The 23,970-nt window shown below is 41.1% G+C and overlaps 1 protein-coding gene across 1 annotated transcript in view; it reads left to right on the top strand.

Moving 5' to 3' along the window:
• The window catches only part of LOC121283237 (circularly permutated Ras protein 1-like), a 66,916-nt gene that overhangs the window by 39,167 nt on the left and 3,779 nt on the right, over positions 1–23,970 (top strand). The window contains exons 8-16 of the mRNA XM_041197578.1: positions 377–427; positions 4,020–4,109; positions 5,235–5,386; positions 6,343–6,424; positions 7,607–7,731; positions 8,656–8,740; positions 11,816–11,922; positions 16,069–16,181; positions 22,458–22,569. Coding sequence (XP_041053512.1) covers positions 377–427; positions 4,020–4,109; positions 5,235–5,386; positions 6,343–6,424; positions 7,607–7,731; positions 8,656–8,740; positions 11,816–11,922; positions 16,069–16,181; positions 22,458–22,569 — 917 coding nt within the window. The remainder of the gene's footprint in view (positions 1–376; positions 428–4,019; positions 4,110–5,234; positions 5,387–6,342; positions 6,425–7,606; positions 7,732–8,655; positions 8,741–11,815; positions 11,923–16,068; positions 16,182–22,457; positions 22,570–23,970) is intronic.

The following is a 23,970-nucleotide window of genomic DNA, read 5'->3' on the forward strand; positions in this document are numbered from 1 at the left end:
AGTGTAACATTAAGACATTTGTGCAGTAGAATACAAGTACATATACAGATAACCATGGACACAATGTTAGGGGTGAAGAACATCAAAGATATATTGGCGCATTGTGTTATTTACATAACAGATCCATAAAACACATCAGAATGTTCATTGTACTTGAGGTGTGTTCTCAAAGCATATATTTTATCATTTTTGTATGGGTACTTCAATGATCTCCAATAGAAAGGACTGATCTAGCTCAGTGCACCAAGTTGCTGTGATGCTTTGATTTTGATTCTTGAGAAGCAGTATAATGGTCATCATGAGGCCATTAGAATTGCTTACACCTAATCCAGAACCCATGTATAAACCACTCAAGATCGTCCATTCTGCTTTATAGATTGAGGTTGCTGATGAAGGATCCAGAACAGTTCATATATCAAGACTGCAGGTAACTATTTGCTTTGATGTTTCAGGGTGGGATGAGGAGATCCAATGGGAAATGCATTGAATGTTGCGTAGGGTGGAAAACTAGTGGTCTGTAAAGCCCTCAAACCCTCAGAAACGTGGGTCAGAAATAAGGACCCCATAAGGATTGTATGTGAAAAAATTACAGTTTATCACCTATCTTATTAACTCTTAACAGCTGTTTTCTCTTATTTCCAATATTATTTGATATCAGCTTATAATTAACAGTTATCAGATACCTAGCGCACAATGTAGACATGCCTTCATTTTATGCTATGGACTGATGAAACCATGACTGAACATTCTCACCCTTCCTCACGCCCTTTCTGAAAAGGAATGTGTGTCACACTGGCAAAGGAAGAAAACACTGAATGGAGATCTGACTGGGAGAGTACACTGAGAAGAATCCACAAGGTTGCTCCTGCTCCCCTCAATTTTAGTTTTTTGCAGAACAGCATTTGATGCAGGCCTGGAAGTGGCGCTTCACTGAGCTTTGCAAACTCAGTTGTGGCTGGCATGTTTGTGCAAATATATGTGTGTGTGTGTGGGGAGGGCTGTAAGAGAGGGAAATAAATAACAAAATAGGGGACAGGGAGTAAAGATTTAATTAAGGAAACAAGTCATTTTCATTTCATTCTAGCAATATGTGCATAGTTCATATTCAATCTTATATCTGTAAAAATCTGAAATGGGTTTTAATATTTATTAATTATTTAAAATGCAGCTTGTTGCTAAGTTGGATTAATTTGAGTGTTCGATGATTTTCCATTCTTCATTTTTCTTATTTGAATGAATACGTTTCTGAGAATGTTTGCTAGACTTTCCCTTTGAATCGCCACCACTGACCAAAAAAGAAAATAATGGGCAGAATTTTGCCATCGGTGAGCTGGGGGTGGGGCCCACTCTCCGACGCGTAAAATGACGCGGGATGTTGTTGGGTGGAACCCCCAACGTCACCCCGCCCCATTTAAATTTTCAGGATGGCGGAGGCGCAGCAAAATCAGCTGTCCGTCCGCCGACCTGTCAATGGCCAATTGAGGCCATTGACAGGATCATTTAAACAATTAAAGGACCTTAAGGTTGGCGGGCAGGCCAGGAGCCCCAGCGACAAATAGAGAAAACATGAAACCTCATCCAGCGGCGGGATGAGGTTTCATGCAGGGTTTTAAAAATATTAATAAAGTTATTGTTTAAATTATGAACATGTCCCATCTCATGTGACATTGTCACATGAGGGGGACATATTAGGGAATTTTCTTTTTCTATTTTTAATATTTTTCAAAGTGTCATCGATCTCCCTGAGGCTGCACTTAGCCTCAGGGAGATGTGTGCTTGCACGAAAGAGCGCACTCTTGCTTTTAGGGAATCCCCCCACCGCCCATACAGGAGGCGCACAGTGCTTCCCATCAGACGTCATGCTAATTAGGGCCCACCCACATAAAATGACGGTGCAGCCCGCTTCACTGGTGGGGATCTGCTCCCCACCCGCTGGAGATTGGGTCGGCCCCGCCCACCCGACAGGCAGAAAATTCTGCCCAATGTGTTTGTAAAATCACTGAGAAGCAGGCCCACACCCAGGACCTCCAGGCGGGTATGGTTGCTGCCAGTCATCAGGCTGAAACATCACCTAGTACTGGGTAATACCAGCTTACTGCAGATCCCACCCCCAGAGTATGAGAACTCTAGACCGCTGGAAACGCCTCTGCGGTCACAGGTAAGCCTTGTTTGGGGCAGAAGTTCCTGCCCAAAAACGGCCACACAGACTGACAGAGGAGGCTTGGACCTATTGTATCCGGGCCTATGGCCTCTTCCCTGTGTTTTCTACAGTACTAACTTGCAGCAGGAATAAGCTGAAAGATGCACAAAAATTTCAAAGCTTGTTTCGCATCATCAGGAACTATTTGAAAGGAATGATGCTGAAAGTGAAACAGAATGTGGGGGCTAAGTGCAAGTTTTGCCTCACTAATTGTCATGTTTAGAAATTACTTTTTTTGGCTGCGCGGGTGGTATAAAATTACTTCTGATAGTTTCGAAAACCGCAGGTGCCTCAAACTGCAGGAACAAATTATTTCTTCTCAAGAATTAAGCTGACATTTTGATTGTGGAAATAGAACTGTAAGGAGTTTTCTGAGTTTTGGTTTTAACCAAAATGACTTTCCCGATAGCTCTGTGAATAGATGCACTTTGTGTTGTGATTCTGCACTGCACAGACCAGAACAATCCTGAGTTCAATCCCTTTTCTCCAATGCATTGTCTGATCTTAGTCAATTGGAGGGGCAAGGGATGAATCAGTATGGGTACCTGCTGTTATTTCTATCCAAAGTGCACAAGTGAATTTTGACACTCGGCACAGTAAGGCTCAACAATAATTCCTCCCGTGATCAAAAATCCAATTGACACTCGCTGTCCAAACTTGCATTTTACAGAAGGACTGCTGACAACAATGGACAAAAATGTAACCCAGGTGACATGATCCCTGGTTCTGTAAACTTCTCTTATGATTAATTCTCCCAGTGCCACTCTTTAGATAGTTTTTTGTATCAGGGAAACATTTTAGAGATCCAGGAGAATCCAGTCACTTGTGTCTCTTGTACGCAATTAAAAGTAAATAGTGGCAGTGACCCAGATTCACAGCCATGACTCCTCACATAGCCAGGTTCTGACTTCATTTGGGTCTTTATAGAAACCAGGCAGGGGAGGAAGGAGAACAATAAATGAGCTAGGCCAGGCCAGAATTTGTCACCTTTGTTATTGGTGGCAGATTTGGGGTCACTGTTTGGCCAGTGTTTACTTATAGACCCCTGCAATAACTATTCAGCTCAGTGAGTCCCTGAGGGTAATGTTATCTTTGAACTTTGGTGTAAAACAGGCAATATCAAAAAAGCCATCCTTTGTATACCACACTAGATTCATTTTTCCATCAAAGACACTTAAAGGGGATATCAAGAGAGCTGGACAATGGACACCGCCCATTTCATAATATCACCTAATTAAAATTACCCCCAATTTTTTTGAAACTCCCACTCAATCTACCTGATCATAAATCCATCCCATCCATTTAATATCCTGAAGGCATATTCTGTCTAAACATTCTCTAATTCTTAAAATAAGTCAAGAAAAACTTCAGAATATTGAGCTCCCTCCTGATTCCTTCCCCACTTAAACCTGGTCTACTGCCCACTACAGACAACATTCCCAAGATCACAACATCACAGGGATCTGGAATAGCTTAATCCCTATTTCAATTTATAGAACAATAGTTGTAAATGTTTTTATGGTAATAAGTGATGTTTAGAAATATGCCTATGCAGTCATGTCATCAACCTTGCAACAAAGACTTTTCATCACTGTAGAAATGGTCTGGGCTTCATTAAAAATAAAACAAAGTTTAGGGGAATAATTCACCCTGCAACATGAAATAAACAATGGAGAAGTCTCCCAGGGGCAGCTGATTTACTTTGTGATGTTCATTATTCCACCCTTTTGATAACACAGAGCCTATAATTGGGTATTTGCTGGTATAGAAGCTGTTGTGTATCATTGTTTAAACTGACCACAAACTTTCTTTGCTACAGAGTGTCCAAGAAGCCATCTTGAGATCTTTGAATCACATAACACAAACCAGTCCTCAAAAGCGAGTTGCCTTGGTTACATTTAATGATGAGGTATAGTGACATAATTATAGAAATAATGTGGATGGTACAATGGGTAGGTAAACTGATATAAGGGCACATTAGGTTGATGGGTAGGTTTCTTTGATAGCAGAATTTACAGGACAAGGAGGTATACTAGACCTTCTCTCCAGTTTGAGGAACTCCCAGTTTTAAAGCCTAACCTTTTGCCCCCTGTCCTCAACAACCATTCCTTGTAAACACTGCTTCCTAGAAATCATTAGGTGTAGTTATGGGTTGTACTATCAAATAGAAAAGAAATAATACATTGAACTCAGATTTACTGTCCAAATATTTTAATAAGAGAGTTGCAGAAAGGTGATGTTTTAAGTCAAAGCTGAAATTTGAATACAGAATTGAGATCCTATCTCTTGGCCTGTGGGATCATTTCATTCTGATGTCTAACGCTAACTGCAACTCATACTTAGTAATTCAACACTTGCAGTAAAAATTCTGTTTTGGGTGCACTCAGTGAAACAGGCATAAATTGCACCTAAAATTGTGCCCATTTTGAAAAGTGTTTTTTCCTTTGATTTTCTGCACAATCCCATTCATCATATGCAAAATCCTCCATGGACTAGCGCAGTCAGGCAACGTTTTAAAATGTAACCCTTCCTTTAAAGAATTGCTTTAAACTATTCCTTGATATACAGTATTTAAAAGTGGTAACTTGGTGCAGTTTGATTAACATAGCTGAAAATGGGTTTAATCACAAAAAATATTTTAATCACAGTATCAATTCACTATCTGTGCTTAACCAGATATTAAATTACTGAAAATTACTTCTATAAAAAAAACTGTTTGCTACTTATTGAGGTAGAATAGTCAATTTCTTAGTAAATAAAAACAATCAAAAGCACCCGATTTAAAATGTTCTTATTTAGTGTCCTTACACCCAAAAGATCCAGTTTAATTTTTAAAGTTTCCCCAAAACCCTGCTAATGAGGGCAATTAGTGGAAACTCTCAATGGTGATTCTGGGTGTGTGGACAGTTTTGTGGGCAAGGTCTGAATTAACTGAAAAGATTGGGTAACTCAAGTTATGCTTTATGTAACTTTCCCTTAAAATTCCACAATTAATTTCACTGAGCAAAAGGTCCATATCACTTTTTCTATCCAGGTGACAATCTATGGGGATGGTATGTGTGAGCCTGCAAAACTGAGTGATTATCAGCTATTGGATTCTGACTATTTAACGACAAGAGGGAGCGAGTATCCTGTCCCACGATGCATTGCAGAAAGCCTTCACGCACTAAATTACCGGGTCCATGGGTAAGTACTGCATTCACTGTTCATTAATTGAACGTTAAACAATTGTTGCACAGATACAAAACATACTTGTTGTTTTGCTGGAATTGGCTTGCCCAATATAAAGAGAGAACAGCATTCTGCCAGGCACAATTACACCGAAATATCCTTCTACAACCAGTACTAAATGTGAAGGAATAGTCAAGGTGACTTCAAAGAGACACCCATTTACATACTCAGGACACAATCTAAACTCATTTTATTCAAGAAAATGCAAGCAGGGAAAGACCATGCAGTCTACCTCATCACTCATCCTTTTCAGGGTTCAATCTCGCCCTTCTTCATTCCTTTTCCAGTTGTAAGCCCTTCCCTCTGCCCTCTGTTTAAAAATCAGACAGGATGTCCAGGGCTAGAGCTCCTTCATTCCAATGTAGTAGGAAATTACAGAAAGAACAAAGGCTGACTGGTATCAGGAATAATATGCCAGGCTGAATTGTGCAGGCACAGATGTTGGGAACATTCATACACAGTTGGATATTGGGCTAACAGAGTTTGAATACTAGAGTTGAAACTTTGGTGAGTCAAGCAGCCCATTCTTGTTTGACTTTTGTTTTGTTCTTATGGTCTGGCTGACCTAGTTCCTTTTATCCTGCATTTTATGCTTGATCTCAACTTTTGCTGAAGTGGCTGACTCCTGCTGGGATCCAGCTCTAAATGGATAAGCTGCGAACATGTAGTAAGCATCAACAAGCCGGTTTCAAGCAGCAATTTCACAGTCAATGTCAATCCTGTCTTCAGTTAATGTGCACACATTGTCCTGTAGAGGTCTTTCGGGTAAATGGGAACACATAGCTCTTTTTTTATTGCTCCCTGGATAAATGTGGGTTTAGCACTTGCACCAGCTAGAGTTCAGATACTCACCACAGGTCAGGACGTAGCTGTGCTTTATCTTGATCTCTTATCTTCATTAATCTCAACAGAATGCGAGAACAAGGTGCAACTGCCCTGGGACCAGCTGCACTCGTATCAGTAGCAATAGCGTCAAAGAAACCTGGGTCAAAGGTGAGTGAGTAATGTAGCATTTATAATTAAAGTAATTGTGAATCAGAGCCAAAATTATATGGAAAGAGCTGGGAAGTGGAATTAATTCTTTCAAAAATTCAGCAAAAGCCAAATGGCTTTCTTCCTGGCTGTCAGAATTCTATGACTAATGTACAAATTAGAAGAAATATGTAATTTTAACCTGTAATCTCATGAAAAGTCTAAATTTTATGGATTTGTTTAATGCTTGTTTATAACATCCAGCACATTGGAAACACACAGGCACCTACAATGACTCCACTCTGACTGGTGTTAACAAAACTGGTAGCATTAACCTGATTAAAAAATGTTCTAGTTTAAGCACTCTTCAGACCACACCAAGAAAAATTATAATGTTTTTAAGTTGGAAGGAACAGGAGGAACAACGTTGTGTTATACAGCAATGTGATGTGGGCTCATGCCTGTGGTTGTTCCACACACTGAGTTCTCAGTATCACTCTTACAAACAAGGGCAGCAAAACCCAATGATTTTCAGTGCAGTCGCCCCTCTTAACAGCCAGTTCAAATGTGGCAATAACACTTGACTGTACGAATAGGCCACATGGGAATAGCAGGTATCTGGAGAGACCCAAAAATGGATTTTTTTTAAAAAAAGCTCCTTCACCTTTTCTCTTTATTTCACTGCAGTTTCAAGGGTGCTAGTTATTCTCTGGTATTTTGCCCAAATGACCATGTTTTGTTGTTTGATGGTTGTGAAGGTTGGCAGGTTATTCAGCATCACGAGACAGCTATCTCAATCCTGTTCTCACCCAACGTTACATGTACACTTGCTTTCCAACTGGAATTGATGGTTACCAATAGGGAGCAGGAGAAGCACTGAGACCAATTGCAAATACTGAAATTAGCTAACCCGGTACAGAACTAGAATCCAATCATGGGGTCTCCTGACCTTCATAGCCTCAGTACAAAGCTCACAGTGCTTTTATTCAGCAAGTCATGGGGGGAAGGGGTGGAGAGTTAAGGCTTCTCATTCATATCATATATATGGGCACGCTTTTCAGTCTGCCATCAAGTGCTGTTGCTGGCAGTTATGGGGAGTTGGGGACAATTATCTGTGCAACACCTCCTATAGAAGGCTGGGTTCTCAACAAACATGCTGCATCTGTAAAGACAGGTATATAACTGCAATGAACTCTGCTTAAGGTAATCATCTGCACAGACGGGAGGGCAAACACGGGCCTCGGATACCTGGAAAGCGTGGAGGAAGATGTGTACAAGTGTTCCAGAGAGTTTTACAATAATGTAGGACAGCAGGCAACTTTAAATGGGTAAGCAGTTTTCTTTTACATTCCATAGTTTGTTTTTATAGTTATCATTAAACTTATTATCTTCAAATGGCGGAACGCACAATTTATATAGCACTTTATCATGTTCAAGAAAAATCTTAAGACATTTAATGTGCAATGAATAACCTATGTGAAGTAACTGTTATTTAGTAGGTAATTGCATCAGCATTCTGTGCTTCTGATCTCCCAAGTAGAAATGAGATGAATGGCATTCACTTCAGGGTTGTTTAAAAAGCATGTAAACATGAATCATCTTTGTCCCTGGGTTATTCTAAGCTGCCAATATGGATCAGACTAGCTTGCAAAAGTCTGTCTAGGCTTGAATATTCCCATATCTGGGAACATTCTGCTCATACCCTTGGATAGCTTGTCAACTGACCCTTCGCCACTTTTAGCTTCATTCATCTATATCCTGTCTTCAAACGTTTCTTGTCTTCCTCAATTTTCTCTGAACCTTCCTCTTTTATTCTTTCTGTGCTTCAAATATCCCCTCTCACACATTCCTCCTTCTTCCTACATCCTTACTATGCTGAAATAAAAACTGGAATTGTACAGTGTCCTGCTGCATTCTTTCAAAGGCATCAAACCTGTGGAATTCCTGATCTACATTTGTCTTTGCTCCTTCCTAGAATATTTAGGCTTTTGAAACCTAGTCTTGGTGTCAGCTAGCCACCATTTCCTGCTTTGATTTGTCTTCTGTCCTGCTTTTTCAATGTGCATAATGGATCTAATAAAGCTCCATTCCAGGCATAAATTTTTACTTTTATTGAAAATGTACCAACCTGATACAAATTTCTATAACTAATGTATACTTCAGCAAAATTTCTAGTCATAAAGTTATAGTAACAGTAATAAAACAGAGAAATATTCTGATGTGCAGTGTCACAATTTCTGTTCTTGCTGTAGGGTGATTGTATCGGTTCTGACAATAGAGGGCACAGACTGTCGACTGGCAGAGCTTGGGAAACTGGCTGATCAGACAGGAGGAAGGGTAAGAACACAGAGGAAGGAGGGGAAGTGATAGTACTACCAGTTACTTCATTTAAAAATGTAGTACATGTACTGAAAGATATTTAAATGACTCCTGTAGAAAGATCTTGAGAGCAGTGAAGAATGTCGGCATATGAATGATTTTACAAATACACTTAAATTAGATTAAGCCTCAGCTTTTTAAGCTCCCCCATTGGTTCAGTGAAGGAATGCACAGTGTGAGATAGTACAGTACTGGACCAGAAAGTCTCAGGTTCAGTTCCTGGCTAGTGTTGAATTAACTGATTTCAACTGATCAGGCAGCAATTGGGATGCTACATGACAACTTGTCTAGGGAAGAAGAAAATATTAGCCAGGGTTCCTGCTCCAGAATGCAGTCCGTCGACCTGGAGGCAACCCATGATACTTCTAGGCTGACATTCTTTTCTTCTTAAGGTGTTGGAATTGAAGTGCTTCACATTACACACCAGATATTAATATCCAGAGTTTCTGGTCATGAGCAGCTAATACTCCCTTTGGCAATTCATGGCTCATTCTGAGTCCCACATATACCTTTGGACTTGGGCAAAAAATAGACCTTGTCTCAATATTTTAACACTGCGGTCACTTGACATGGTTGTTCTAATTGTTCTCTACCAGCTGATGTATCTGCTTTGTTATTCATGAATGGAAAGAGCATGGTATTGCACCCTGGAGTATCTGAGCTGTTGTAAGAATCACCCCCGAAAACTACTTTTTTCATTCTGACAGCCTCCCTACTACAAAAAAATCCTTAAGTTTACTTCAGTGACAAGTGAATAATATGGCAGTACAAGGCCTTACCCAATATGAGAACCACATAGGCTTGAAAACTGACCAACTGTCTTGTCAATGGTTAAATCAGCTCCATGGGAAGTCCTGCTGTTAAAGTTCACAGAATCTTTGGGCAGAATTTTCCCAGCCAGCTGGAGATGGGTTCTGGTGCATGCAGAGTGGGAAAATACCAAAAGATGATGTTGGTTTGGGATCCTGGTATCATTCCACCTTCATCTGGCATTCCCTGAAGTGGGTTCCAAACAGGCACACCCATGGGTCCAGTGGACAGGCATTAAGGTGATTAAAAAGTCAATTAAGAATCATTTTAACCTTGAATTCCTTAACAGTGCACGGTTTCCGTGCCGTGTCTGCCCCTCACCAGGGTCACCGAGGTGAGTGGAAAGAGCTTCTTCACTGAAACTAATCGGCTGGAAAGGCTCCAGCAATGGCTATAGAGAGATTGCCATTCAAAGCACTTCTCTCAGAGAGCGCTATTACTCCTTGACAGGTGATTGGCAACTTCTGGGAAAGCACGTCATCTGCCTAGCACTTCATTCACATTCATTTACATTTCCCTGCTGCCAGCCACCATCTGGGAGCAGCTTGTGCAGCTTCATTTTCCACTTTGCTAAGGGGCAAAAGCAGAGACCACACTGCTGTCAACAGCCCCAACAGCAGAAGAAATGGCACCATCAGCAGCACCAGCTACCTTCTCCTCACCTAAATTTTCCTCCACACGACAGAAAGGGTGGACACCAAGATTCAGCTAAAAGAAAGCGAGAGCCACCGATACAGGCAGAGGATCAGCTCTCTTGAAATGTCTGAGCAGCAGTTCCTCAAGGGGCTCAGGAGGCAGGTCACTGTAGATCTTGACAGCTGAGAGTGTTAATACTACTCACCTTTCCTGCCCTCCTGAAGTCGCACATCCCCTTGGTGCACTCCTGCTGCTGACTTTCTCAGCCAATTCCATCCATGCCTGCTTGCTTAGAAAGACTGTTCTCTTCCTTCATCTTTGGGAGAGATCATTTCACTGCAGCCCCTCAGATCCTGCAGCAGGACTTCCAGGAAAGAGTGAGAGGCCCAGGAGGGCAGCCTTCCTAGGTCTCCTCTCCATTCTTGTTCTTGCTGCAGTCTCAGAAATCCAAGTGCTGGTGAACTTTTGTAACCATGTCATAATCCCACTAATTAGTAATCCTTCCTTTGGAAGACTGGATATGTTGTCTCACTTGTCCTCCCTGATTGGCTGGGGAACCTGGGGGCTTTTGCTGTGGCTCTGGGAAAGAGCTGTGGGAAAGCTCACTCAATAAGAAACTGGGTTCCAACTCAAAAATTGTCCCACTATTTGGCAGGGATTAGGTGGAGAAGATTCCACTTATTCCACTTTTTGTCTGTTTGACATGGGCGAGGATATCTGCTGATCTTGTACAAAAGCTAATGGCTTAATTTTATGTTTATTAATTCTAAATTTGTGGACAACACGTAACTTTATATATTTGTTTCTAACTGGACATACATCTATCGCACTTTTACTTTTTACTGACCCCTCTCCAGATGATGTAACCCCAGTGTTATTAGCCAGTGAAGATCCCAGTACTGAAGAATCCTGTCTCAGGATCAGTGCTTTAAGTCTCATTTAAAAGGTGGTTATAGATTACCCCTAACATGTCAGTTTTGCCAACATCCTTTCAAGGGCATTCGATGTTCATGGATACACATGTACCCCCCCACAACTAGACAACTTCCACTAAGAATGGGCAAACATATCTTCTGGGATTGACAGGTTCTCAATTCCTGTCAGGCTGTGCTTCATTCTCCTCACTTGTTCTGATCTAGACAGTGAAAATTGGCTGATCAAATGTTCTGGATACACAAGAGTTCCAACTGCTGCTGCTGTACCTCATAACAGAGATAGGACAGTCTGACCTTGCACATGGATGCCCTGCATGGCCAGTACGCCAGGGTCTTCAAGGGATAATTTCCATATAACACCTGGTTTTTGAAGTCGGGATTTGCCAGAATGCCTGCATCATGCCTTTTCCCATAGATTTTAGTAAAGTGTGAACATGAAAGAATTAATCAGTCCCTCATTCAAATCTCCTAAGTCATGCTATTATAGCAAGGTTGGGGACCTTGGCTATTACTAGCTTTTAAGAAGCAGTACATCCTTGGTGCAATGCTAAGATTTTGAAATATTCATTCATGTGCGCCTCAGTTGCATCTTTCACTCCTCTTTTTATTTTTTCTTCTATCTATGCTGATCTGATATAATTTCTCATTCCAGGTCAACATTGTTGATCCAGTTAATTTACCGAAAGAGATTCAGGCCACTTTGGAGGATGACGTAATTGCAACCGATGCCACTGTCACCTTTGTGGTCCCTGAACAGATGTGAGTGTAACTTTCTAAGGGATTAGTGTATGTAGATATCAAATGATCGCCCAAGAATGGACAGCTCCTTTGCCATTCACTGAAAGTTATCTGTGGTGTCCTATGTATATAACGCCTTTAATTCAGCAAAATATCCCTCGGCACTTCACAGATGGGACCATGGAAAAGAGGCACCAAGTAGGAAATGGGGCACCAAGCAGGAAATGGGAGAAATTAAGGGGAGTGAAGTTGCAGTTGAAGACGGAGATTTTGAGAAAACATTTGATGATGGTAAAAGGTGTAACAAAACAGGCAGAGGACGGAGGTTCAGCAAAGAATTTCAGAGTCCAGAAGTTCAATGGTTGAAAGACCATTGGGTGCAGTGAGACACAAATGGGATCAGATTTCCATTACTAGGATGGCAGCCTTTCACCCTTAATATCACACTGGCAATCACCAATATGTCAAGTGAGGCTCTGACATTCTCCCCTAAAAGTTCTTTGTCAGCTATAGAGACATTCTCTTATGTCAGTCCGTGTAAATAGGGCCACTGTGAATGACTGAAGAAATTGTCACATTTGTTTGACACTTAAAAAAGTAATGTTTGGATTATAAAAGCAAAATACTGCTGGAAATACTCAGCAGGTCAAGCAGTATCTGTGGAGAGAGAAACAAAATTAACGGTTATTAATTTGTTATTAATGTTGGGTTATATTTTCTATGTTCTCTGTTAACTGTATGCTCCTAAACATCCTGAGAAACCAGGGTAAGGGTCAAATATTCTTCATTGATAAAGCACACTGTTAGGCATCAAGTGATACTGAGCTGGACAAGCACAGTTCCTAAGGTGCAATACTGATCCAAGTGATACTCAACTACTTAAACCCTACTAATATGGTGGGCTGCTAGGCCTGAGTAGTACTAAGTCATACAAGTCCAAATACTAAGAGTGTGTTGCTGGAAAAAGATACATGTTGAAGCTTTTCATCTTGCACAAATCAGGACGCTTTGCAAGAATACCAATATAAGGAGAAAACCACAATTTATACTGTATAAGAGAGTGTTGATTGGTTGGCAAGTGGACTCTGATTGGTAGAGGCATTGCCATGGAGAATGCACCTGTGAATGTGACTGACAGTTTCGTTTAAAATTTAGCTGGACCCTGATTGGTCAATGCATTGCCCTGAGGAATGAGTCAGCAAATAGCTGTCACTTATTTTGTTTAGCTGAAATAGGCACCACGTGTGTACATGTTTAGTTTCAGCAATACTCAGTACAAATACTCGTTTGGTAGTATAGAACTTAAGAGTGTATTCCTAAGTTCTAATTTATTAAATTTGTTTAACATTATCAACAATTAACTATTCCAATGTTCTCCTGGTTGGCATTCCATCTTCCATGCTAGTCCAAAACTCTACTCCATGTCTTGCTTCAAGACCAGTCCAGCCTTAGCAAAACTGGAGTCAATGGGAATCAGGGGGAAAACTCTCTGCTGGTTGGAGCCATACCTAGCACAAAGGAAGATGGTTGTGGTTGTTGGAGGTCAATCATCACTGTCCCAGAACATCACTGCAGGAGTTCCTCAGGGTAGTGTCCTTGGCCCAACCATTTTCAGTTGCTTTATTAATGCCCTTTCTTCCATCATAAGGTCAGAAGTGGGCATGTTTGCTGATGATTGCACAATATTCAGCACTGTTTGCGACTCCTCGGATACTGAAGCAGTCCATGTCCAAATGTGGCAAGGACAATATCCTTACTTGGGCCGACAAGTAGCAATAACATTGACTCCACACAAGTGGAGGGCAATGACAATCTCCAACAAGAGAGAATCTAACCATCGCCCTTGACATTCAATGACATTACTAGCATTAAATTCCCGATTATCATCACGCTTGGGGTTACCATTGACCAGAAACTGAACTGGACTAGCTACATAAATACTATGGCTACAAGAGCAGGTCAGAGGCTAGGAACCTGCAGCAAGTAACTCACTTTCTGACTCCTCAAAGCCTGTCCACCTTCTACAAGGCACAAGTCAGGAATGTGATGGAATACTTTCCGCTTGCCTAGATGAGTGCAGCTCCAACAAAACTCAAGAAACTTGACACCATCCAGGACAAAGCATAGCCTGCTTGATCGGCACTCCCTCCACCACAGACGAACAGTGGCAGCAGTGTGTACCATCTACAAGATGCACTGCTGGAACACACCAAGCCTCCTTAGGCAGCATCTTCCAAACCCACGAGCACCACCGTCTAGAAGAACAAGGGCAGCAGAAACAAGGGAATACCACCGCTTGGAAGTTCCCCTCCAAGCCACCCACCATCTTGACTTGGAAATATATCGCTGTTCCTTCACTGTTGCCAGGTAAATATCCTGGCACTCCCTCCCTAATAGCACTGTGGGTGCACCTACACCACATGGACTACCAAAGTTCAAGAAGGCAGCTCACCGCCACCTTCTCAAGGGCAATTAGAGATGGGCAATAATTGCTGGTCTACCCAGCAAGCCCGCATCCCATGAATGAATAAAAAAAAGTTAATCTTTTATCCCTGTTCTCAATAACCTATATTGGCTTCCGAACCCTGAACACTTTGATTTTTAAAATTCACAGCCTCATGTTAAATGCCTTCGTAGCCTCATTCCTCCCTATCTCTGTAACCTCCTCTATCCCTACAACCCTCCATGAACTCTGCATTGCTCCAATGTTGACCTCTTGTGCACCCACGGTTTCCTTTGCCCTATAACATTTGATACAGTACCGCACAACAAAGTTGTGAGCAAAGTTGTAGCTCATGGAATAAAAGGGAAAGCAGCAACATGGATATGAAATTGCCTAAGTGACCAGAAGCACAGAGTAGTAGTTAATGGATGTGTCTCAGGTTGGAGGAAGGTCTATAGTGGAGTTCCCCCAGTGCCAGTGTTAGGTCTCTTGCTCTTCCTGATGTATATTAATGACCTAGACCTTGGTGTGCAGGGCATAGTTTCAAAATTTGCAGATGATATGGAAATTAAAAACATTGTGAACTGTGAAGAGGATAGTGTTGAACTTCAAAAGAACATAGACAAGTTGGTGGAATGGACGGACAAGTGGCAGCTGAAATTCAATGTGAAGAAAGGTGAAATGATTCATTTTGGTGGAAAGAACATGGAGAGACAATAAAAAATAAAGGATACAACTCTGACAGGAGTGTAGGAGCAGACGGATGTGGGTGGATATGTGCATAAGTCATTGAAAATGGCAGGGCAGGTTGAGAGAGTGGTTAATAAAGCATACAGTATCCCAGGCATTATTAATAGGGACATAGAGTACAATAATATGGAGGTTATGTTGAACTTGTTTAAGGCACTAGTTTGGCCTTAGTTGGCTGGCTCAGTTCTAGTATTGGAGAGAGTGCAGAAAAGATTCATGAGAATGTTCCAGGGATGAGAAACTTCAGTTATGAAGGTAGACTGGAAAAGCTGGGACTGTTTTCCTTGGAGAAGAGAAAGCTGCGAGGAGATTTGATAGAGGTATTCAAAATCATTAGGGGCCTGCACAGAGTGGATAGGGAAAACTGTTCCCACTTGTGAAAGGATTGAGAATGAGAGGGCACAGATTTAAAGTAATTGGTAAAAGAAGCAAAAGCGACATGAGGAAAAACCTTTTTCAAGCAGCGTGTGGTTAAGTCCTGGAACGCACTTCCTGAGATTGCGGTGGAGGCAAGATCAATCAAAGCATTCAAAAGTGAATTAGACTGTTATGTGCAGGGTTCCGGGGAGAAGGCGTGGAATGGCACTAGGTGAATTGTTTATTCAGAGAGCCAGTGCGCACACGGTGGGCCAAATTGCCTCAATCTACACTGTAACAATTCTGTGATTCTGTGAACATTGGCATTCGTATCTTAAGCTGTCCAGGCCTAAGCTCCAGAATTCCCTTTCTAACCCTCTTCATGTTTCCACCTTGTTTTCCTTCTTTAAGACACTCCTTAAGATCCAACTCTTTGACCAATCTTTTGGTCACCTGTCCTTCTGTGCCTCAGTGCATTGTTTTTGTCCAATTATGCTCCTTGAAACGCCAAGGGATGTTTTATTATGTTAAACCTGCTAAATAAATGCAAGCAGTTATTTTCATTCTTTCTACTAGCAAGAAGGGAAAACTCTTTTCTTTTGCCTCTTTATCTTTAGGTATTTTGGATACGAGGAAGAAGCAGGGAATAAGTTTGTGAAACAGGTTGGTAATGTGACCAAAGATACGGAGCTGACATTTGAATTTGGAATAAAGGAATCTCACATCCAAAGTAAGTGGCAGAAAGAATTGCCAACTGCACTGCACCTCAGGTTTACTAATGTGGTTAATGTTTCAAAATGGGAGTTACAGTACCTTGTGCTTGAGGAAGATGGCCGCACTATTCAAAAACTTCCATCTGTTAGACCCTCACCAAGGCCAACATTGTGATTCAAAGGAAACAAACAGAAAAAAGCTTCAAATGCTGAAAATCTGACATGAAAACAAAAATTGCTAGAGAAACACAGGCCAGTCAGTGTTTGGGGGGGTATGCACCTTTCATCAGACTGAAGATTAGGTTGGAACAATGGGGGAGAAAGGAAGAAGGAGAGCAGATGGAACCAACAGACACACAAGTCAAAGGGGGATAAAGAAAGAAAAGTGAAGGATTTGCATTAAAAAAAACACCTTTCATGGCCTCTGGATGCCCTTTACAACCAAGGAAATACTTTTGAAGTGTGGTTGCTGACCCACAAACCACGTAAAAGTAAACAAATTGCTGACTGAAGAGGCTATACAGACATACAGGATGAAAAGAGCGTCTGCAATAATGATCTGAAAAGGAACAGAGAGGTTCTGTGCGCAATTAAAACCCGAGAAATAAATAAGCAATGGCGAAAGAGAACAAAAAGCAGCTAAAACAAAGTTGCAAATGAAACATAGTGGATTGACCAGTTCTGAGTAGAAAGAAACAGTAGTATGACTTGGTGATGCAATGAGCTAGACTTGTCTTTCATTTGGGTGCACAGGCACAAATCTAACATAGGCAAATAGCAAGCAAGAGTCATAGAGTGACACAGAAAGAGGTTAGTCGGTCCATCAAGTCCATGCTGACTCCACTGTAGAGCAATCAATCAGTCCCATTTCCCCCCGTAACCCTGCAATTTTCTCAAGTCTCCATCCATTTTCCATTTGAAATCAGTTATCATGCCCACTCCCTCTAAAACAGCAAGTTCCAGGTCATGACCACTCATTGTGTTTTTTAAAAAAACTCTCCTGTCTGATAGCTACAAGAAATGAGGTTAGCTACTCTCAATCTCGGGGTATTAGTGGACATCATCCCATAGTACAAAAGTGCCTACGGCTTGCACTAATTGGGTATTTCAGTCTTAGAGGTCACAGACTGGTCAGTGTAGAAAATAGGAAAGTCGCATTGATCTCTGACGCGGGGTCAAGCAGCATTGTTGATGCCGAACAGGGAGAGTTTTACTCTGCATCTGACTAAGCTATACCTGAGCAGGGAATGTTTGATGTTCAGAATGGCTAGCTGAATTAGAAATCTTGAGTACAAAATTCACAAAAAGAAATGAATATTCTGCAGATATAATTTTACTTAAGCTATGTGTATGGTTGTAAGTTAAACCATTTCTTACTGTTATGGGGATCATGTGACTGTATAGATGAATCAGCCCTAAGAGCGGAGATACTTAGGGGGCGGAGTTTTTTTAGCCTGGGTCTTGGGACAAGCATGTAGCCTTATCTGGAGTCTGTAAATAAAGTTTACTGTTTCTTACAAGAAAGCCGACCTGCACTCCTAACTTTATAACAACTGACAACAAGGATAAATAGCATTGATGCAGCACCTTGTGAGTATTCCAATATTTTAAGGGAAGAAAGAAAAGTATACTCACCAGCAATGCCTCTCTTTGATAGCATTGACCCGTACGACTAATCTGAGGACTGGAGTTAATACCTTGAGCGGTTAGGGTTCTACTTTGTAGCTAATGAAATAACAGCAGAGGAGAAACAATTCTCCTAAGTGTCTTGTGGGAGCAAAACGTATAACCTAATCTGTAGCTTGCCTCCGAACACGCCAATTCCACTGAGCTAGTGGACCTTGTGAAAGGACATTTTCAGCTTAAACTGTCAGTGATCATGCAAAGATTCAAGTTTAATTCTTGAGTAAGGACACCTGGTGAGTTGATCGCAATGTACCTCACGAAGTTAAAACAGTGAATGGAGGTCTGTGACTTTGGTGATACTTTAAACAATATGTTGTGAGATCATTTGGTTTGCAGCATAAACAACGATGCATTTTAGTGCCGTTTGCTTGTAGAAGTTGGGATGGACCTGAAGCACACCATGGAGTTAGCACTAGCAATGGAGAGTCCTGAGAGGGACTCCCAGGCTTTGAAGAGTGTGCGACATTACGCCATTTTGCACATAGGACAGGAACCTGTTGCCGGGTGTGGTGCGAAGATCAGGGAGGCTGCCACGAAGCGGGGCAGAGTCCCTACCACTAGAAAAATAAAAAGAAATGCAAAAGCAGCTCACCAGAAGTTAGTGTTACTGATGTGGGGGAAATCATGCATCCAAAGTCAGCAGATTTAAAGAGGCAGAATGCCACTACTGTTGTTAAACAGTGCAGGACTAGATCAAGGTAGCCGTTCAGACATCAGGTCAAATTAAATGAAGTGCACAATACTGATGAGCCCAAAGTTACTGAAGCTGATGTTTATTCCCTACACAATCTGAAGGCCAGCAAAACTGAGCCAATCACTGTTACACTTCAAGTAAATGGAAAGCCTCTGCTGATGGAGGTTGACATGGGAACATTGACCATAGTGTTGGGAGAACACATGTTTAGATACCTCAGAGAAGATACCTAGCCATTGAGTTTGGAGAAAACAGCTGCTCAGTTAATAACATACACAGGAGAAACAATACAGGTGAAAGGCATCACCTCTATACCTGTATCATACAGGCAACAGGGAGCTTAGCTGCCAGTAATTGTTGTAACAGGAGAAGAAGCTAGCCTTCTGGGCCATGACTGGTTGAAAGAAATCAAACTAAAGTGGTCAGAAATTTTCCAGGTCAGGACAGGGGGAATTCCAGAGTTGCTGAAAAAGTATGAGAGATTATTCCAAGATGAGTTGGGGAAAATCAAAGGTCTACAAGTTAAAATATACATGGACCCTGAAGCAACAGCCCAGTATTTAAGGCAAATCATGTGTCTTACACTCTAAAAGAAAAGGTAGATATGGAATTATGTCATTTGGAGAAGGTAGGAATAATGCAGCTAGTGCAATTTTCAGAATGAGCGTCACCCATAGTCCCTGTGCACAAATAAGCCCAAACCATTCATATCTGCGGAGATTATAAATGAGCAGTAAACAAGGCTGCGAAATTGGACCAATACCCAATCCCAAAGATTAGAGATCTGTATGCTAAACGTGCAGGACAAAGATCCTACACTAAACTGGACATGAGTCATGCGTATCAACAGCTCAAGTTGGACAACACACCAAGAAGTTATGTCACCATGAACACTCACAAGAGCCTGTACCAATATACACATCTACCCTTCGGTGTGTCACCTGCCTATGTGATTTTCCAAAGAACCATGGAAAAATTACTACAAGGATTTCCCTGAGTTATAGTGCACCTGGCCAACGTCCTAATCACAAGATCCACAGAAGCAGAACATGAGGCAAACCTGGAAGAGTTTCCAAAGAGATTTTTGGAGGCTGGCGTTCATTCAAAAGAAGAAAAGTGCACTTTCCAAGCAAAGGAAGTTATGTATCTGTGTCATCGAGTAAATGCCCAATGGTCGCATCCATTAGAGGAGAAAGGGCAATCAAGGAAGGTATCCTCTTTTTGGGCATGGTAAACCCCATTATGGTCAATTTTTGCCTAATCTATCTACGCTGTTAGCCCTTTTACATTTATTATTGAAGAACCACAGATGGTTCTGGAAGGCACAGCATGAGGAAGTCTTCACAAGGGTCAAGAAACTTTTAAGCTCGTCATGTCTGTTAATGTGCTTTGATCTGTCTAAGGAATTGATACTTACATGTTATACGGAGTGGGAGCAATATTGTCACACAAAATGAAGGATGGATCTGGAAGACCAATAGGATATGTAACCTTTCTGCAGCCAAGAAAGGTTACTCGCAAATTGAAAAAGAGGGCTTGTTTATTGTAATTGGAGTAAAAAAGTTCTATTAATATTTGCACAATCAACACTTCACCATAGTGTCAGATCATAAACCACTGTTAGGTTTCTTTAGTGAAAATAAGGCAATCCCACCGATAACCTCTGCTAGAATTCAAAGATGGGCTTTAATTTTGTCGGCATATGAATACTTTTATGCACCGTTGAGGTGTGCAGGTAGCAAATGTGGACACCCTTTGCAAGATAGTATTACACATGTTCCAGTACCTCAAGAGGTAGCACTTATGTTGAATTTCCTGGACTCCTCACCAGTCTGCACGAAACAGATAAAGAATTGGACAAATCAGGATCAAATTTTAGCAAGAGTCCATGAAAGTGTATTGCAAGGATGGTCAAATGCACAAGTCTCTGAAGAATTAAAATCATTCTTTGTACACAGACCTGAACTGAGTTGTCAAGATGATATCTTGTTATGGGGAGCAAGGGTCGTTGTCCCTGTGCAAGGAAAAGAACCACTTTTGAAGGAACTTCATAGTGCACATTCTGGTATTTCGAAAATGAAGTTGCTCACACTAAGTTATTTCTGGTGGCCAGGTATAGACAGTGGTATAGAACAAGTGATTAAACACTGTCTCCAGTGCCAGCAATAGCAGACGTTGCCCGTTTCAGCTCCACTCCATCCGTGGGAGTGGTCTGGTCGACCCTAGGTTAGACTACATATAGACTATGTAGGTCAATTTCTAGGTACCATGTTTCTTGTGATTATCTATGCACATTCAAAATGGATGGACGTGTTTGAAGTGAGATCATCTATTTTGTTTGCAATCATTGAAAATCTGCGCCAGTGTTCATGGTTTACCTGAAGTTATTGTGTCAGACAATGGTATGGCTTTCACTGGAACTGAATTCCAATGACTTTTGAACCTAACTGGGATTAAACACATCAGAACAGTGCCATAGCATCCCTCGTTCAATGGGTTAGCAGAAAGAGCAGTACAAACATTTAAAACAGGCATGAAGAAACTATCAGAGGGAATGTCAGAAACATGAATTTCAACATTTCTGTTCAGCTATTGCACAACCACTCATGAGACCACTGGTTTAACACCTTCAGAATTGTTAGTCAAGTGCTGACTTCATACAAGATTGAGTCTACTATTCTCTGATTTAGTGGGGAAGGTGGTGAGAAACCAGCGTAGTCAAAGTGAATCATGACTTTCACAGTAAAGGTCGAGAGTTTACTGTGGGAGAGTTTTTGTACGAAATTTGCAAATGGACTGAGATGAGTCCCTGGTACAAACATCTCTGAAACAGGACCTTTATCTTATCAAGTACAAGTGGAAAACAGGATTGTTAGGAAGCATATGGAACATCTCAGGAGTCAAGAAACCCTCCAACAACCAGTTAATCTACTTGAAATCGAAGTTGAAACTTTGACCCAGTTGTCAGATCGACAAGGAATAGACACATTGGATGTCTCTGTTGAAGTAAATAGTTCTGAACTGCCATTGTCTAGAGATGTCCCTGAAACTGCAGTTCCTGTTCAAGTCAATCCAGTGGGAACCTTCAGTTGTAGAGTTGCATCACTCTGTCCAAATCCAAAAACCTCTTCAAAGACTAAAGTTATAATGGCATGAACTGTATATAATTGTACATAATATGGGTTAAAATGTTTTTGTAAATAAGAGGGTAAAACAAAATTAAAGAGAGAGGAATGTAATAATTGTAAGTTAAACCATTTCTTACTGTTATGGGGATCATGTGACTGTATGGATGAATCAGCCCTAAGCTCAGGGAATCTTAGAGGTGGAGCTTTTTAGCCTGGGTCTTGGAACAATCATGTAACCTCATCTGGAGTCTGTAAATAAAGTTTACTGTCTCTTACAAGAAACCCGTCCTGTACTCTTAAGTTTATTACATTGTGATTCAGTGATGTCTTTTGTAAAGAAGGATTTGGGCAAACTCATGCTCCAATAAAGGTCTGCCACCCAATATGTTCCTGAACCATACTGAGCAGAAAATTCCAGAGCTGATCCCTGATCTGTGACATGTTCACTGGTCTCTATTAGGGCAGCAGTTGGAGTGATACATTTTATATCCGTGACCTTAAGTTAGGAACAGGAAAAGAAAATCAGCTGGGGTTCCTGTTCCTCATGGTTACTCCTGGAACTGTGTAGAAAACAGGAATAAAATCGTAAAGATAGGCAGGACCCTGAAGAGATGCTTCAGAAAGGGATGGGATTGGGGAAAGGATGCTGCAGTAGAATTAGAAATATCTCTAAGAGATGGCAATGAAATCTGGGAGAAGTAATTTGCTGACACTGAAGTTTAATGTGACATTCCAGTTACTTGGTCTCTATGACTCAGACTGCATGAATCTTTTAATTCCCTTAGCTCTCCAGGAGATCAAGAAGTTGCCCTTTCAGCTGCAGGTCAGCTTCACCACTCAGGATAACAGACAGGCCTGTCGAGTCATCAGTCAGGAGAAACACATCACAAACAACAGGTACCCCAGGCAGTGCTTTGTGCACCTGACATCCATCTTCGCACTCTGAGCTCCATACTCCACCAGTGATATCAATCAGAGTTTATATAGCAAACATATTCTAATACATTTCCAAATTCAAATGTGTTTACTCATCTATTTGCCAAATATTTTTACCCCTGTCAATAAACAGAATCTAATCCTTAAACAGAGGGCAAAATTCATGTCAAAAGAGACAATATTGCGGTCCTGTTAATAAACAGGTGTAGTTACAAGATAAGAGGAGGTGACCACTTCTGATTATTGGGTGGGGGAGGGGAGTGAGTCTGATGGTTAGGAATTGAGAGACCTGATTATGGGGAGGGGAGAGCCTGATAATATGGAGGGGAGAGAGCCTGAATATCGGGAGCTGAGTGTTAGGATTATTTGCTGCTTATTCTTTTTAATAACTGATTTGAAATGCTGGAGGCAGTAATATGTCTGGCAATTACCTTATCTTAATATTCTTCAAAATGTTTATTTAAGACTCTATTAAGAGCAGCACCTGCAGTCCTACATCTAAATCTGATGTGTAAAACGCTTTGCGTGAATCATGAGAGATCTGTATCTGAACCTGTTAATAGTATCTCTCCTTAAAAGTATCAACATTTTGAAAAAAATAATTCTTCATGCTGGTCTTATATATCTTGCTGTGTTCAACTTTATTGGGTGCTTTCTGATCCAGATCATGGAATAAATTACTGGATAATTACGGGGCCCTTGTGTCCTGTTGTGACCATTGCTTCCTATCTTTCCTCTTCCTCAATTATATCTTTTGTTGTACAAGCCTTTAATGTCTTACCTCTTGCAGTCTCTTTTGTAAATGGAACCTATTTCCTTATTACCTGCATGAATTTCCTCCTCCTTCACTTGCCACTGATGTAATAAAAGCCTGTCTTTTAAAGGCCTGTATGTTTTAACTTAGCAACCCTGTTAGCTGCATGGTATGTCATTAATGCTAACTAGCTTAGTTATTTAGTAATATATCTATACATACCCTTTGAAAACAAAACAAAAACAAAAATAAAAATGCCTGGAAAAACTCAGCAGGTCTGACAGCATCTGCGGAGAGGAACACAGTTAATGTTTCGAGTCCGTATGACTCTTCAATAGAACTAAGGAAAAATAGAAGAGAAGTGGAATATAAGCTGGTTTAAGGGGGATGGGACATGTAGAGCTGGATAGAGGGCCAATGATAGGTGGAGATTGCCAAAAGATGTCATAGACAAAAGGACAAAGAGGTGTTGACGGTGGTGATATTATCTAAATATTATTGAGAACAAGGTCTCCAGGCCTGCGATTCATCCTTCTCCATTGTTATCAACATTATGGAGAGGAATAGACGAGATTTCTGAGCACACAATTTAAAACAATTATGTCTAT

Source organism: Carcharodon carcharias, chromosome 10 (assembly GCF_017639515.1).
Source record: "Carcharodon carcharias isolate sCarCar2 chromosome 10, sCarCar2.pri, whole genome shotgun sequence".
NCBI lineage: Eukaryota > Metazoa > Chordata > Chondrichthyes > Lamniformes > Lamnidae > Carcharodon > Carcharodon carcharias.